Genomic DNA, 17618 nt, shown 5'->3' with positions numbered 1-17618 from the left:
GTAGAAAAAAATATCTGTATCTAGAATTTATGGTAAATTTTTGTCTAAGAAATTAGCTATCTATAACTTCACAATTTCAGTTTATGCAACCGTACCACATTCAACCCATCGTGGGCCAAACATACATAAACGTACAACGTATCATGTTTTGACTTTTATCATGCTTTATCTCAGACATGGCCCTCACCATTATTAATTTTGACGAACATAAATTCATTAAACATCACAACTGTTTTTGCCAACTTGTAAAATCTAAGAGCAATGTATCGAGAAAAGCAAATACAGGCACATTGAAGAAGAAAAAGACAAGCATATCTCACTTTGAGTCTCTATATATATGGGACAATATCCCACACTCATAGGCCAAACCATCCACATTTATAACCCTATCATTCGTGCATGCACAAACAATTTCTCGTTTTCGATATGGCCATGTTTCTTCTCTATGCAACCTTATTAGCATCATTCCTTTGCTCCCTATACTTCTTCCATCGCAGAACACAATGCATACACCCCCTCTTGAGAGATTACTTCATTCTCGGCATGCTACCGCCGGTGCTCTTCAACCTGTGGAGGATCCATGATTTTATCACTGAGGTTCTGAAACTTCGTGGTGGCACCGGGGAGTTCAAAGGGCCATGGTTCACCAAAATGAACTATTTGATCACTTGTGACTCCCTCAACGTGCAACACATGCTGTGCAAGCGCTTCGACAACTACATCAAGGGACCCGAGTTTCGTGAGATTTTCGAACCCTTCGGAGATGGGGTTGTCACTGCCGATTCAGAGACATGGAAGTACTTCAGAACCGTTCTCCATTCTTTGATCAAACAAAGAAGGTTCGATCTGTTTGTTGATCAAACCGTTCAGAAGAAAGTGTACACAAGCCTGCTTCCGATATTGGATCATGCACAACAACAAGGAAGAGTGGTGGATCTTCAGGATATCTTCAACCGATTCACGTTCGATAACATATGCTCCACAATCGTAGGACACGATCCTAAGTGTCTTTCCGTTGACTTTCCCGAAGTTGCGATCGAAAAGGCTTTTAATGAGTGTGAAGAGTCGATATTCTACAGACACGTAGTGCCGGGAAGTGTTTGGAAGCTCCAAAAATGGCTCCAAATTGGTCAAGAGAAGAAGATGACAGAGGCGTGCAGAACGTTTGACGATTTCATATATTCATGCATAGCGTCCAAGCGAGAAGAGTTAAGCAAGTGCAGCAGAGAAGAAACGGAGGAAGCTCCTTTTGACTTGCTTACTGCTTTGATCACAGAAGAGAGAGGACGTTTGCATGATGACAAGTTTCTAAGAGATGCTGCGTTTAACTTCTTTGTTGCAGGGAGAGAAACCATGACTTCAGCTCTTACGTGGTTCTTTTGGCTTATTGCTAAACACCCTTTAGTGGAAGCCAAGATTCTTGAAGAGATCAGAGATCATTTTAAGACAGATGAAAAGAAAAACGATGACTGTCGTGACCAAGGTTTTCATGAGGACCATCATGATCATAATCTTGATCAAGAACAGTATCTGGAGAAATCTCTATCTGGGAAAGTTTTGGGCATGCAAGAGGTGAAAAAGCTGGTTTATCTGCATGGTGCTTTGTGTGAAGCTCTGAGACTTTTCCCTCCAGTACCCATTGAACGGAAGCAAGCAGTTAAAGCCGACACTCTTCCAAGTGGGCATAGAGTAAATGGCAATACAATGATAATGTTTTCTCTGTATGCGATGGGAAGGTGTGAAGAGATATGGGGAAAAGATTGTTTGGAGTTCAAGCCAGAAAGATGGATATCTGAGAGAGGAGAAATAGTTTATGCACCAGCTTACAAATTCATTGCTTTTAATGCAGGACCAAGAATCTGTTTAGGTAAAGATTTGGCGTTTCTCCAAATGAAGATGGTGGCTGCTGCTACTTTGAGGAAGTACTGTTTCAAAGTGGTGGAAGATCATGTTGCAACTCCAACACATTCCATTGTTCTTCTCATGAAGAACGGTTTGAAGGCTAGGATAATGAAAAGAGAAGTTTGATGCAACAAAATCTCCAATGAACTTGTCGGGTTGTTTATTTTCTATTTTTAAGTTAGACAAATCCGTGACATTTGATGGTAAAAGTACGTTATACAATGAAAGTGTGCTTATTTGGATACAGTGTAAGGATGTTTTATTATGTATTCAATAATTTTACAGTTAAATGTATTTACTGGGGTGAGAAAATATGTACCAAAGCTATCTTTTTTTGTTAATTTAATAATGTACTATAAGATGCAGCTATTTGAAGATTTGTAACAAAAGGAATCATCTGTGTTTATTGTCATAAGAAAATCGCATATACGATTTTTGGTTGGTGAATATGGTTATTTTGGTTTTGACATTGTTTTTTATTAAGTTTTATTAAGAGTATAACTTAATTGAGTTATTAATCAAGCAATTGAAATTTACCTAAATTTCTTTACGTAACTAAACCAACTTAATGTTGATAATCCAAGAATATTTTTCTGGAATTCTGCATGAGTGACGCGTTTGATCAAATCTTTTTGAAAGCCCTATAATAGATGAAACAAAAGAAACACGTTGATTTTTTCAAACAATTGAAAATAATATAAGATAGTAAACTTATTTATGACAATTATATATTTTCAAAACGTTGTCTCAAATAATTTTTTATTTGATCATATTCAAGATGTTATATATAGTTCCAAGGAATGAATGAAACAGTTCCGATAACGTTTCATTAGAATAATGTTTTATACATCCTTAAAATTGACACTCGTGTGTCTCTCTTTTCGGACTCTTAATGCTTCCATTTCTCAAACTCACACCATGTAAGTTACAACAAGCTATCCTCATGTTTTCAAAATCACAAGCCATTATCACCCAACAACCTTAAACAACTAATTTAAATCAACAAAAAAGAATAACTAAATATAATAGAACACTTGAAATATCTTAATCCATGTTCAAAATATTATAGTAGTATGTACGTATAGCGAAAATATATTTTAAAATAAAATTATTTTTGTCTTAATTATCTCATTTTTACATACCTCTAAAATTACGATCGACAAAACAAAATATCTTCAACTCGTTTTCTCTCTCTACTTTCACTCTTGTAAGTAATAACCAGCTCCAACTCTTATCTCTAATTTTCATTTGGTCTATTACTAGTAATATATAAAATATGAAAAATTGTTCTATAATTACGTATTTATCTTGTATTCTTATCTTTATATTGTAGTGTGTTGATAAGAAAGGAATGGTAGCTCTAGGAAAGTTTGTGGAGTAATGGGTAGGCACTAGGCACTTTATGAACAGCATTTTCTCTCAACTACCAACTGTCTTTTGCAAAAGATGTTGAGTGTTACTTAGAAAATAAACAAATATAATTATTCACTATTTTTTATCAATTTATTTATTTATATTTTTATTATTCTTATTAATTTCTTAATATCATTTTTATTTTCTTCTCTCTATATCTTTTCAACTTAATTAGTTTATAAAGAAGAAATTTATTTATTCTAGCATCATGTTAACATTATTACGACCCTTTTGAAATAGTCACTCACCATCGTTTCTAATAAAATAACACTTTCTTAAGTATGCTCAAATACATTCACACTCTCTGATTTTAAAATCAATATCCTTTTTTCATATTATTAATGATATAACATTCATACTCTTGATTTTATTTTATTGAAATTTAGATTATATTCAAATTATAAAATTTAGAAACTACACGAGAAAATTTATAGAAATTGACTTTAATTTATAAAAAAAATCACGCTCTTACAATTTTTAGAGAAGAAAAAAAAAGATCATTCAAGTCAATTTTGAATTTCTTCATACAATATTAGTTACCCTTTTTTTCTCATATAAATGTACTCATGATAGGTTTTTAATGACAAGCAGCATAAAGTAGAAAGGCATTAGTAATAGAAAGGTAAGACTATAATTATTATGAAATGAAAGAAGTAAACAAAAATTTGATGGCATGTAGGAACTCATGATAGTCCTAAATTTTGTAGTGATTTATGTTAAATGAGAGTGTAGAATCATCACTTGTTTTTTGGTATGAGATATGAACTATAAAGTTGAGAAAGGAACTTTGTGGGGGTGTGCTAGCTGTCGCACATGGGAATATTCAAAGAACATAGTCCTTTGCATGTGTATGATGGTAACGTAACCTTATATGTCGGTAAGGAATTAGGAATTTTTATGGGCATCCATAACACTTTTAACTAATGATATAACAGATTATGGGGCCACTAATAATCACTACGGAACTTAGACAAACGAAGACGTACCTTGAAAATAGGGATGGAAAGCAATAGATTAGGGGTATATTATCTTTTCATATACCTTCATAATTTTACTTCAATTCAATTGAAAGATGTAGTCCATAAACATTTAAAGCCTATACTTTTCTCCTATCTTCTCAGTTTAGAATATTGATGTTTTGTATGTTGGGTATGTGTCTTTTGGAAGGATAATATTAGAGCTGTCAAAATGGGTCACTCGATCCGACCCGACCCGACCCGATCTGGCGCACTACGGGTTGGTCACTTAGTGAGTCAACTCAATCTGGCTTATTTATTAACGAGTCAGAAAAATTCAAACCCGACTCGACCCACCACGGGTTGGTGGGTAAACGGATTGGCTCACTTAATTACAATTTTTTTAAAATAAAATTACAAACTTTCTATAATATAAATCTAAACAAATTTCATTCTCAAATTTCACTTCCAACATGAGTGTTTAATTAATTTTGAAAATAAGAAACTTAAATAACTTTTTCAAGCAAAAACAAAATAATAAATATTTTTTTATAAAATTAAAATTAAAATTTAATAAAATAAAATTATGTAGGTGGGTTGGTGGGCCAATCCGGCCCACCACAGGTTCAACCTGCATGAGCCAGGTTTAAACGAGCCGGATTGAAATCTGATCCTCATAAAAAAAAATATAATTTTTCCTAACCCAACCCGGCTCAAACCCGTGGTGAGCCGGGTTGGCTCGCGAGTTTTGACAGCTTAGATAATATCAGTTAATTTCTTATATTAAATATTTTTTTATTCAATGTTATACTTAAACTAACATATAGGTTTCCAATAATAACTAAAATATTATATTAGTTTTGTATTAATATTCTTTGGAATATATGTGTATATTTGATTGTGCAAGTATAACTAATTCGGACTTTACATTACTCCTCCTTCATATAGGAATCCGTATATGGATTATCAAATATTTATTTATTGTTATTAGTATTTCACTTCAAAGTTTTTTATAATATTGTAAAACTTAAAAAAATAGATATTAGAAGTGATAGTTTATTTTAAATATTAAGACTCGATTATTTTAAAATTAAAAATTTTAAAATATAAATAGAATTTTAGTAGTGAGTTTCATAGTTTAAAACATATCATTTTTTTAAAATATATTTTGTAATAGATTTTTATTTTTTATTTTTGTCTTTTAACCTATAATTCATTTGTTTGAAGATCAAAGAGTGTCTGAATGATCGTTGAGGTAAGATGTTCAAGTCTGTCCAAGTAGTTTTTATAGAATAGTAAGTTAGTTTAATCTTTTTTCTTGACTTTTCATGTTTTTTTATGCATGTGAATAGTTCTTCATTACATGTATCTCGTGAGGGTTTTATAAGACTCTTTGATGATAAGTAATTATAATGGTATATCCTAATCATGCTTTGGTGGTTTACAGGAACAAATAGAGTTTCTTGAGCGATTGAAATATTCCTAGGTTTTTTACAACAGTTTCAACCTTTAACAGGTAAGGAAATATAGCTACCTCATTTTAAATTTGTTGATGTATTGTAAATCCAAATTGCATGTATGTTTTTTGTTTGAATTGGTCAAACTAGTATGTAGAAGTGCTGATTGTGTTAATTATGATATGGTACTTGTTTTTTATTGTTTAGGTATTAAGTTGAGGAATTTGATTATGTGGTAATTTGAATAAATTGGTATTCATTCTGATATCTAAACCTATTTTTGAGTCATATATTGGGCAAAGAATATCAATATGGATGTTTGAATAGGTTTCTAGTTTCCCCAAAACTCAATTTTGAAGTTGTTGTGTTCTGGTTTGATGTTGAGCAATGCTAGTATAGCATTGAGTGCAGCTTGGCTATGCGAAGTTTGAGAGCAATTATTATTGAAATTGCTAAGCACCAGATGGCAATTACCACTGCAATATTAACCATCAACCGTGTTTATTTAAAACAATATACTTTATTGTTGACGGTTAATAAAATATGTTTTTTCAAATTGTCTATTAAAAAAGTTTTTTCAAATAAACGTTTTTTTTATTGATAGTCAATAATAGATAACGTTTTTTTTTGTCTATTAATAAATAGTACTCAAATAGACAACATCTAAAAAGTATTGACTCTTAAAAAAAACATTGTGATAATTTTGTAAAACAAAGAGTAATAATGTGAGAGTATTTAAAAAGGATTTGTTTATGTTTCTGAAAATCCCATTTCTAGTATTTTAATAGCCATGTTTTATTTCCTTAAGAAAATATACAAAGAAGAAAAAACAAAATAATCAGTCATTTTCGGTACAGAGAGACAGTATAACAAACAAAAATGTAGGTCATGCACATTATAAAAAGTGATAACCATCTTCAAATTAACAACAAACACCATGCTTTTCTATGCAACAATAATAGCATCATTCTTATGCTCCCTATACTTGTTCCATCGCAGAAGATCTAGCAAACACCCCCTCTTGAGAGATTACCCCATCCTTGGAATGTTGCCACCAGTGCTTTTCAACTTGTGGCGTGTTCATGATTTTTTCACGGAGGTGCTAACAAAACATGGTGGCACTGGGGAGTTCAAAGGACCATGGTTCGCCGATATGAACTATTTGGTCACTTGTGACTCCCTCAACGTGCAACACATGTTGTGCAAGAACTTCGACAACTATGTCAAGGGACATGACTTTCGTGACATTTTCGAACCATTCGGAGATGGGTTTGTCACTGCCGATTATGAGACATGGAAGTACATCAGAACCATTCTCCATTCTCTGATGAAACAGCCAAGACTCAAAGCATTCGTCGATCAAACCGTTCAGAAGAAGATACTTACAAGCCTGCTTCCAATATTGAATCATGCACAACAACATGGGAGGGTGGTGGATCTTCAAGATCTCCTCTTGCGATTCACTTTTGATAACATATTCTTAACAACCGTAGGACACGATCCTAAGTGTCTTTCCATTGACTTCCCCGTAGTTGCAGTTGAGAAGGCTTTCAGAGTGTCTGAAAAGTCGATATTCTACAGACACACGGTGCCGTACACTGTATGGAAATTCCAAAAGTGGCTCCAAATTGGTCAAGAGAAGAAGATGACAGAAGCATGTAGAACAATTGATAAGTTCATATATTCACTCATAGAGTCCAAGCGAGAAGAGTTAAGCAAGTGCACAGAAGAAGAAATGAATGAAGCTCCATCTGACATGCTAACTGTTTTGATGACAGAACATGGAGGGAGTGAGCATGATGATAAGTTCGTAAGGGATTTTGCATTTAACTTTCTTGTAGCGGGGAGGGGATCCATGGCTTCGACTCTTACCTGGTTCTTTTGGCTTCTTATCAAACACCCTATAGTGGAAGCCAAGATTCTTCAAGAGATCAGAGATAATTTTAAGAAAAATGATGACCGTGGTCATGGCTTTGATGAGGAGCAGGATCTGAGCCAATCTGTAACTGGGGAAGTTTTAGGCATGGAAGAGGTGAAAAAGCTGGTTTATCTGCATGCTGCATTGTGTGAATCTCTGAGACTTTTCCCTCCATTACCTATTCAACGGAAGCAAGCAGTTAAAGCTGACACTCTTCCAAGCGGGCATATAGTAAGTGCCAATACAATGATAATGCTTTCTTTTTATGCAATGGGAAGGTGTGAAGAGATATGGGGAAAAGATTGTTTGGAGTTCAAGCCAGAGAGATGGATATCTGAAAGAGGAGAGATTGTTAATGTAGCATCATACAAATTCATTGCTTTTAATGCAGGACCAAGAACTTGTTTGGGAAAGGAGTCGTCTTTTCTTCAAATGAAGATGCTGACAGCTACTATGTTGTGGAAATATCGTTTTGAAGTGGTGGAAGGTCATGTTATCAGTCCAAGCCGTTCGTTTGGGCTTTCCATGAAGAACGGGTTGAAGGTTAGGATAATGAAAAGAGAACTTTAATGCAAGAGTGTCGTCAGTCTGACCACCAAATAAAAGAAGTTGTTATCTACAATTCTTGTATGCATGTTTTCAAACCAACAGGCCTTCATAGTTCTTCCCTGTGATTTTAATGACAGTGCTGCAGCAAATGAAATCATCTCTCTTTATAGTTATAATTCTGCATGAGTGAAAATAGGTAAAACAAAAGAGACACGTTCATCTTTTCAGACAATTGAAAATAATATAAGAAATAGTAAACTTATTTATGACAATTATATATTTTCAAAGTACTGTCCCGAATAATTTTATTTGATCATATTCAAGATGTTATATATGGTTCCAAGGAATGAATGAAACATTTCCGATAACGTTTCATTAGAATACTGTTTTATACTTCCTTAAAATTGACACTCGTGTGTCTCTCTTTTCGGATCATTAATGCTTCCATTTCTCAAACTCAAACCAAGCGACTTACAACAAGCTATCCTCATGTCTTCAAAATCACAAACCATTATCACCCAACAACCTTAAACAATTTTTTTAATCAACAAAAAAGAATAACTGAATCTAATAGAACACTTATTGAAATATCTTAATCCATGTTCAAAAACATTGGATTTTAAGAATGATTATGAGGTGTATCTAGAAAGAGTATCTTAAACAACCTTAATACCACCCACCATTGTTGTACAAAGAAGAGCAAATATAAATGAGGATGAAAAATATATTAATACCAAAATATTGATTTTATTTTAATTTTTATTTAACTTTAAAAAAAATTATCATACAAATGCTATTTCTTACTCTCTAAATTTTGTTTTCCATCTATTTAAATATGTTATTTTTTTGAATTTTAGTATTTTTTAACTAATAAAATCAATTTTTGTTTTTAAGTTTGTAATGATATGATTATATAACGATGTTGACACTGTTAATTACATTCACATTTTTATAACAAAGTGTGACTACACAAGCAAAGAAACATAACATTTAAAAGTTATAGAAACAAGAGTAAAGAAAAATTAAAAAAACTAAAGGCATACGTTATACGATTAAAAATTAAAAATATATTTAGTTTCTTTTTATATTATTATTCACTAAGAAATTATTACACGTAATAAAAATCATCGCGTAAAGTAATTTCTTGTTAATTCAATAATATATTAAACTTAAACTCAAAATTATTTCTTTTTTAATCTAATATTATGGTTGCATGTACTTATAGCAAACATATATTTTAAATTTTTTTCTTAATTATCTCATTTTTACATACCTCTAAAATTACGATCGACAAAACAAAATATCTTCAGCTCGTTTTCTCTCTGTACTCTCACTCTTGTAAGTAATAACCAGCTCCAACTCTTATCTCTAATTTTCATTTGGTCTATTACTAGTAATATATAAAATATGAAAAATTGTTCTATAATTACGTATTTATCTTGTATTCTTATCTTTATATTGTAGTGTGTTGATAAGAAAGGAATGGTAGCTCCAAGAAAGTTTGTGGAGGAACGGGTAGGCACTAGGCACTTTATGAACAGTATCTTCTCCCAACTACCAACTGTATTTTGCAAAAGACAGCGTGTCAAGAGTGTAATAAATTCGATGATCTATCTTTATAGGTTTAATGTCTCAACAGGTTCCTATTTTTGTTCAGAATTTGAAATAGGTCCCTTTATTTTTTGGCGTCTCAATTAGATCCTTATTTTTGTTAATTTGATGCAAAATGAATGTGTGACGTGGCCTGAGGACAGTATTGACACGTGTAAGGCCACGTCACACATTCATTAACGCCGTTTGATGAAATTGACGGAAAAGATTTATTTGCATCAAATTAACAAAAATAAAGACCCAATTGAGACGCCAAAAAATAAAGGGATCTATTTCAAATTCTGAACAAAAATAAGGACCTATTGAGACATTAAACCATCTTTATACCTTAAACCCAAATTTATAAATTTTAGAGTGAAGTTTGAATTATTGACGACTTAATATATTATGACCCAATTGATATTTATCGTGTTTTGAAGAAAATTAATTTTCATCAAGTCTAATTGTTGTATATAAATAATCATACGATCATATGGTATAATCGTTCCATCACTGAGTAGACGTCTGACTATGTATATCATATGATCTTAAGTTAATCGAAAGGTCATATAGTACACTTATTATTATTTTGTTAATATCTTTCTATTTTCTTTTGAGTACATCTTTTCAACTTACTTAAAGAAGAAATTTATTTAGTCTAGCATCATGTTAAATAACATTTACACCCCTTTTGAAATAGTCACTCACCTGTTTCGTGTTTCTAATAAAATAACACTACAATTTAAATAAAATTGTAAAAAATAAAAATAAAAGTTTTGAAATATAAAATTATAAGCTTTATAAAGAAAGTCAATGATTTAATTATAAGGAAATTACAGTCTCTTAAGTATGCTCAAATATATTCACTGATTTTAAAATCAATATTCATTTTTTTATTTTATTAATTATATAACATTCATACTCTTTATTTTATTTTATTGAATTTTATATTATATTAAAATTATAAAATTTAGAAACTACACGAGAAATTTATATAAATTGACTTTAATTTATAAAAAATATTTTTTCTCGCACTTACAATTTTTAGAAAAGAAAAAAAGTTCATTCAAGTCAATTTTCAATTTCTCCATAATATATTAGTTGCCCTTTTTTCTCATATACAATAGATTTTTAAAGACAGGTAACATAAAGTAGAAAGGCATTAGTAATAGAAAGATAAGACTAAAATGAAAGAAATAGACAAAAAATTGATGGGATAGTCCTAAATTTTTTAGTGATAGTCCTAAATTTTTTAGTGATAGTTCTAAATTTTTTAGTGATAGTTCTAAATGTTAAATGAGAGTGTAGAATCATCACTTGCTTTTTGGTATGAGATAAGCTATAAAGTTGAGAAAGGATTTGTGGGGTGTGCTAGCTGTAGCACATGGGATTGTTCAAAGAACACAGTGCTTTGCATGTGTATGATGGAAATATATATAACCTATGGGTCGGTGAGGAATTAAAGTTTTTTTGGGCATCCATAACGTTTTTAACTAATGATATCTCAGATTATGGAAACACTAATAATTAGGACTGGGTATAGTTAATTAAATTATACTAAATATAGTTAACTATAGTTATAAATTAAAAAAACTGAACTACTTTAATATATGTAACTGTATTATTCAAGAGTTCAGTTTTAAAAAATTCAACTTATATCAATTAATTAAACTAAATTTTGTATTCAAAAGTTAAGTATATTATCTTCTATAAAAAAACGGTAAATAAAATATATAATTATAAATCCTTGAACCGTGAAATCAAAAAAATTAACAAAAAGTATAGGATGTTACAAACATCTATATTTGCTACATATTAAAAAAACACGATGTAATTTTTAAGCAAGTTGAAGAGAACAAATATTGAACAACTTTTGAAAAAAAAATATCAAGAGAAAACATCTCATAACTGAAGTCTCAATTTAGTCATAGGATTAATCCATAAATATCTATCAATGTATGAAACAGAGAGATAAAGAGTGTCCAAGAGAATGCAAACACGAACCCTAAACCCAAATTCCAAAAACAAAAAGCAATCACAAAAATCCCCGCAACAACCACTAGGATACTCATTTGTGCGAAAATCAATCTGCATCTACGAACTAAAATCCAGAAAAACTCAAAACACTCATTCGAACCCTAACCCCAAAACAAGGAAGAAATCAAGAAACAAACTCCCAAAACGCGAATCAAAACGTACAAAAGAAACCTCCAAAATCAGAAAACAAATAAAACTCTAATTTCAAATCTCAAATCAGAACAAAACCCCAATCAAAACCAAGAGAGAGAAAAGGGAATGAAACATACTTCCTACAATACGAGTTGAACCAAAAGGAAGAAGAAAAGAACTCTCCTTTAAGCGAGAATTTGTTAATTGGATTTTATTTCTGTGATTCAACATTTGTGGATAATAACTACCTATTGTGGATTTTATCCAAATATTTGAAGGCGCGAAAGTTTTTCTCATTATTTCTAAGTGTCACAGTGAAAACAAAAATTGATGTGTTGGTGGATAGTTTAGAATGTCTATAAATTACATGATAAATTAATAGACTTTCTTACCTTTATATCACTTCAAAATTATTACACCCTTGCGTAAGTTATATACTATCTATTATTTTTATTGCGTAATGTTATCAATTTTCATACTATATAATGATTAAAAAATTAATTGTTTTTATTAAGATGTAAAAGTATACATTTCGTTATACTTTTTAACGTCTTTTTGTATGATATTTGATATTTAAATTTTTTGTATATTTTATTTAACTAAATATTTTTATTTGGTCGATCATGGTGATTGGTATAGTATGTTTTTGAATTGTGAAATATGTGAAATTTTTTTAAACTGTTGCGAAATATGTTGTTAGACTGAAATTTATGTTTGAAATGTGATACCTTAATGTTATGTTTGTTTGGGGTGAAAAATACTATTATAATGGCTTTGTATTCGTTTGAGGTAAAAATACTAATCATAATAATGGTTTTTCAATGACTTTGAGTCGATTCTTAACATGGTGGAACCGATTCCAGTTATATTGACTTTTTGTTTATTAGTGTTGTAGGAGATCAGTAGGGAAAGGATCTGGAACTGAAGATAGTTGAAGTGTTGAACCAGAGATATGTGAAAGAAAGAGTGAGCTGAAGCTAGAAATATGGTGAAAGGACCAGTTTAGATATCTATAGTGAAAAAACCAAACTGAGTTGGAAATATGTGATAAAAGGGTCGAGTTAGAGTTTAAAATTCGTGAAGAAAAAGTCAAACTGGAACTAGAAATTTGTGGTAAAAGGACTTAGATAGAGCTTGAGATCCATAGTAGAAGTGCAATTGCAGATCCATGATGGAAGACCAAACTAATAATCGTACATATTGTAAAGGTTGATTCGTGTAATGATACTCACCTCGTGGTGGATCATACACTCTTACATTTCACTATAATTTACTTTTTTAGTATTATAATATTATTTTATTATAACTTTTAGCTCACGTGTCATCTAAATGTAAATAGTGTCAAAAGTAATATTTATTTATTTAAAGGTTTAATCACTTTCAGATATTTCTATTTATGCAGATTCGTATCAATTGACTCCTCATATTTTGAAAGTTCTTAATTGGGTTTCTATTTTGTTAAAATAGAGTTAATATGTGAACGGTGCTAACTTTCTTGCTTTGTGGCATGCTGAGGTATCCTTTAATAATCATGTGACATAATGAGGTCTCATTATGTGGATTTATTTTAATTAGGAATGAAAAACAATTTAGACGTGATCGGTCACTCGGCCTGGTGGTCGGTACGGTGGTCGGCCACTCAACCTGGTGATCGCTATGGTGGTTGGCCACTCAGCCTGGTGATCGGTTCGATGGTCGACCACTTAGCCTGGTGATCGATACGGTGGTCGGTTGGCCTGATGGGTGGTCGGCCTTGAAACTGAACACCAGACCGAGTTGTCGATCACCAGACCAACCACCCACCAGATCGACCGACCATTAAACCGATCGCTAGACCAACATACCATCGTACCAACCGCTAGGCCGAGTGGCCAACCACCAGGTAATACCCTTATTTACCATATTTCATTCCTTTAAAATAATTTAAATCCATGTAATACCTTATTGTGTGCCACACCCTTATTTATCATATTTCATTCCTTTAAAATCATTTAAATCCACATAATGCTTTATTTTGTGCCATGAGATTATCAAAGGATACTTCAACCTACTACCAAGTAAAAGAGCTAACGCCGTTTATAACAATTAACTGTATTATTGATTTAATTTTACCAAAATAATAATCAAAACTTACGAGGACCAATTGATAGGAATATGGATAAATAGAGAGCTCTCAAGTGATTAAACCTTGTTTAAATTAAGTTCCACTCGAAATGAAAAGTATATTACTTTTCAATGCTTTTCCGACAAAGAATCTTATCGGTCAGTAAATCTTATCACTCTCCCGACAAAATTGTTTTTGTCTGATTATCATTTTTCCACACACGTACCTCTCGAAAAGACTGCAGTCAGTGATAACTTTTTTTTTCTTCTAACTTTTGTCATTTTCCAATTTAAATTATCTACTTATTTTTTAAGTTATCTAATACACATGCATAAACTGGGACAGAATAATCCCCTCCTTCAGAATTCAAAAATGGATTCAAAGGATAATTTCCAATTTATTTTATAAAGCCAAAGACATCTTATACACCATCGTTAGGTTTATTATATATCTTTTACAAGTTTATCTGTTTCTGAGATAATGAGATTAAGTTTCTCTCTTTGTTAACTTAACCTTTAAACCATCCTTCATTAGAAGAACGATTGAAAGGTTTGGCTTAGCAACACAACCTTCCACCACTTGAACATGATACTTCTGCAAAATAGCAGTTGCCACCATCTTCATTTGAACAAAGGACGAGTCTTTCCCCAAGCAAGTTCTTGGTCCTGCATTGAAAGCAATGAATTTGTAAGATGGTACATAAACATTACCTCCTTTCTGTGAGATCCATCTCTCTGGCTTCAACTCCATGCAATCTTTCCCCCATATTTCCTCAAATCTCCCCATTGAATACAAACAAAACAGTATAACTGTGTTGGGATTAACATCATGACCACTTGGAAGCACGTCAGCTTTAAGTGCTTGTTTGCGTTCGAAGGGTATGGGAGGAAACAGCCTCAATGATTCACACATAGCACCGTGTAGATAAACCAGCTTTTTCACCTCATCTGCACTCAAAACTGTCTTTTCGTTGCTTCCAAACTTTTCATTCATCTCTTCAAGAATCTTGGCTTCCACCAAAGGGTTTGTAGCAACAAGCCAAAAGAACCATGAGAGAGCTGAAGTTAAGGTATCTCTCCCAGCCACAAAAAGATTGAACACAGCATCCCTTAGAAATATATCCTCATCTGCTTCTCCTTTTCCCTTTCCTTCTCTCATCAAAGTTGTTAACAAATCAACATGAAAACTTTCTCCCGTTTCATTTTCCACGTTCCTGCTTAGATCTTCTCTCTTGGACGCTATGCATGAATATATGAACTCATCAAGTGTTCTACATGCTTCTGTCATCTTCTTCTCTTGACCAATCTGAAGCCATTTCTGCAGCTTCCAAACACACCTTGGCACAACGTGTCTGTGGAATATGGACTCTTCCGCTTCGTTAAAAGCCTTCTCGATTTCAACTTCGGGAAAATCAACGGAAAGACAATTCGGGTCATTGCCAAGAACTATAGAACATATGTTATCGAAAGTGAAGCGGTTGAAGACATCTTGAAGATCCACCACGCTTCCTTGTTGCTGCACATGATCCAATACGGGAAGTAAGCTATTCTGAACCTTGTTGTGAATGGTTTTCTCCAGAAACACCTCAAAGCTTTTCTGCTTAAAGAGAGAATGGAAGAGATCCCTGTTGAATTTCCAGGTTTCTGAATCAGCGGTGAAAATCCCGTCTCCGAAGGCTTGAAAAATGTCACGAAACACGGGTCCCTTGACGTAGTTGTGGAAACTCTTGCTCATGACGTGGTGCACGTTGAGAGGGTCAATGGTGACCAAATAGTTCATGTTGGTGAACCATGGTCCGGTGAACTCACCGGTTCCACCGTGCTGTTTCAACACCTCAGTGAAAAAATCATGGCAACGCCACAAATTGCAGAGTAACTGTGGAATCATGCCAAGAATAGGGTAATCTGTGAAAAGGGGGTACCTGCAACATAGTCTCCGATGGAAGAAGTGTGCGATGCAGAAGAGTGCTACCATTGTTGCTGCTGCATAGCCAAGAAACATAGCCATGGTGAATTGATGAACAACGCAAAAGCCTTTGTTTTTCTATGTTGTTTTTTGAGGATTTCTCTGTCACTCACAAATGAGAATGTTAGATGTTAATTTATTGTCACATGAATCTGTTTGTTTATTTTTCTGGTGAAGGAGATATATGAAGAAATGATGAACATTATAGGAAGTTGGAAAAGGACGATGTTGACTGGTTAGGCATCTATTTAAGGAATTGTTAGTACCATATATAAATAGACAAAGAAAATAAAGGTTTACGTCTTCTTTATTTCACACCCTTCTCAAATATCTAACCTTTTATTTCTTCCTCTTAAATATATTTTCACTTTTTAAATTTAAAATTAAATTTTATTTTTGATTCTTCTAAATTTTACAAATAATATAAATAATTCTTTTAAATATAAAACAATTTCAATTTCAAATATAAATTTAAGGGTTAAAAAATATTTAATCGTTTTTTATTAACCTAACTAAATACTGAATAAAATTCACAGACTAAATCTATAAAACTTATTTTCAATAACTGAATTTAAGAAAAAATATTAATATATAATCGTCAATAAATTTGAGATAATATATCCAAATAAAAACCAAACACAGCCTTTGGGTTTAAAGAAAATTCCTAATCACATGTCTGTTGGATCTTGCTACCTGTTTCATTTGAATAACACCAAAGGTAACATTGAACAGTTGCCTTAGTACGGCATGCAAAAGACAAAAAAAAAAATACAAGAATTACAAGAGATAATATTTTATGGGAATCAAACTAAATTTTACTTTTTTCTATGAATACAAAATCTGGGCTTTAATTTTATCTTAGTTAATCTGTAAATAAACATCTTTAATTTTTCCTTAATTAATTCTTAAATTTCATCATATCTATAAATAAATATTTTACTTTTAACTTGTTTTATGTGAAAAGAAAGAAAAAATGTAAGAACAAAAGAAAAATAAAGAATTTAAGTATTATAGGGAAATTCTCATGATTATACAGTAGCATTTAAACCAATCTACTTACATTCATATCACACCACTAATTAATTGATTAATATATATATATATATATATATATATATATATATATATATATATATATATATATATATATATATATATATATATATATATGTGTGTGTGTGTGTGGATTTGACAACGCACGTACGTCTGTGTTTTTTAGGTGGTACATTTTAACAATGTGTACCGGATTTTAGTAGACAAAAATACTCTTATATATCATGGATTCTAAGTTTTAAGGTTAAAGATATGTTAATAATTTTCATTCTTATAAAAAAAAAGAAACCCCTCTTAGTCACCTCTCTCATTCATCTCAACATTTTTTCTCTTTCATCTCTCTCACTCCAACATTTTCTCTATTATCTCTACTGTAGTCCGAATTTAAAAAAATCAAAAACATTTGCCTAACCCTAATCCACCTTTGTCATTTATCCAATTTGTTTCTCTCTCATCTTCATATTCTTCCTCACTCACACACAATAACCCGCGACACTGCAATTTGTTGTTATTACTCTATTTGTTCGTGTGTTTTCCACTTT

General features: G+C 31.9%; 1 protein-coding gene and 2 pseudogenes across 1 annotated transcript; 2 read left to right on the top strand and 1 right to left on the bottom strand.

The window, feature by feature from the left end:
• The first annotated feature begins 383 nt into the window (after positions 1–383).
• On the top strand, positions 384–2214 carry LOC124840750 (alkane hydroxylase MAH1 pseudogene; annotated as a pseudogene).
• Positions 2215–6665: 4451 nt separating this feature from the next.
• Positions 6666–8268, top strand: LOC124840751 (alkane hydroxylase MAH1-like). The gene is made up of 2 exons (XM_088112006.1): positions 6666–7877; positions 8038–8268. Exons 1-2 carry the CDS (start codon positions 6666–6668, stop codon positions 8080–8082), a joined length of 1257 nt encoding a protein of 418 aa, XP_087968132.1. The 3' UTR covers positions 8083–8268.
• A 6163-nt stretch (positions 8269–14431) lies between these two features.
• Positions 14432–16327, bottom strand: LOC124840752 (alkane hydroxylase MAH1 pseudogene; annotated as a pseudogene).
• Between the last annotated feature and the right edge of the window lie 1291 nt (positions 16328–17618).

This window comes from Vigna umbellata, chromosome 4 (assembly GCF_029865625.1).
Source record: "Vigna umbellata cultivar VRB3 chromosome 4, Vumbellata_1.0, whole genome shotgun sequence".
NCBI lineage: Eukaryota > Viridiplantae > Streptophyta > Magnoliopsida > Fabales > Fabaceae > Vigna > Vigna umbellata.
Note: the sequence above shows the minus strand (reverse complement) of the source record. Positions and strands in the feature narration are given on the sequence as shown.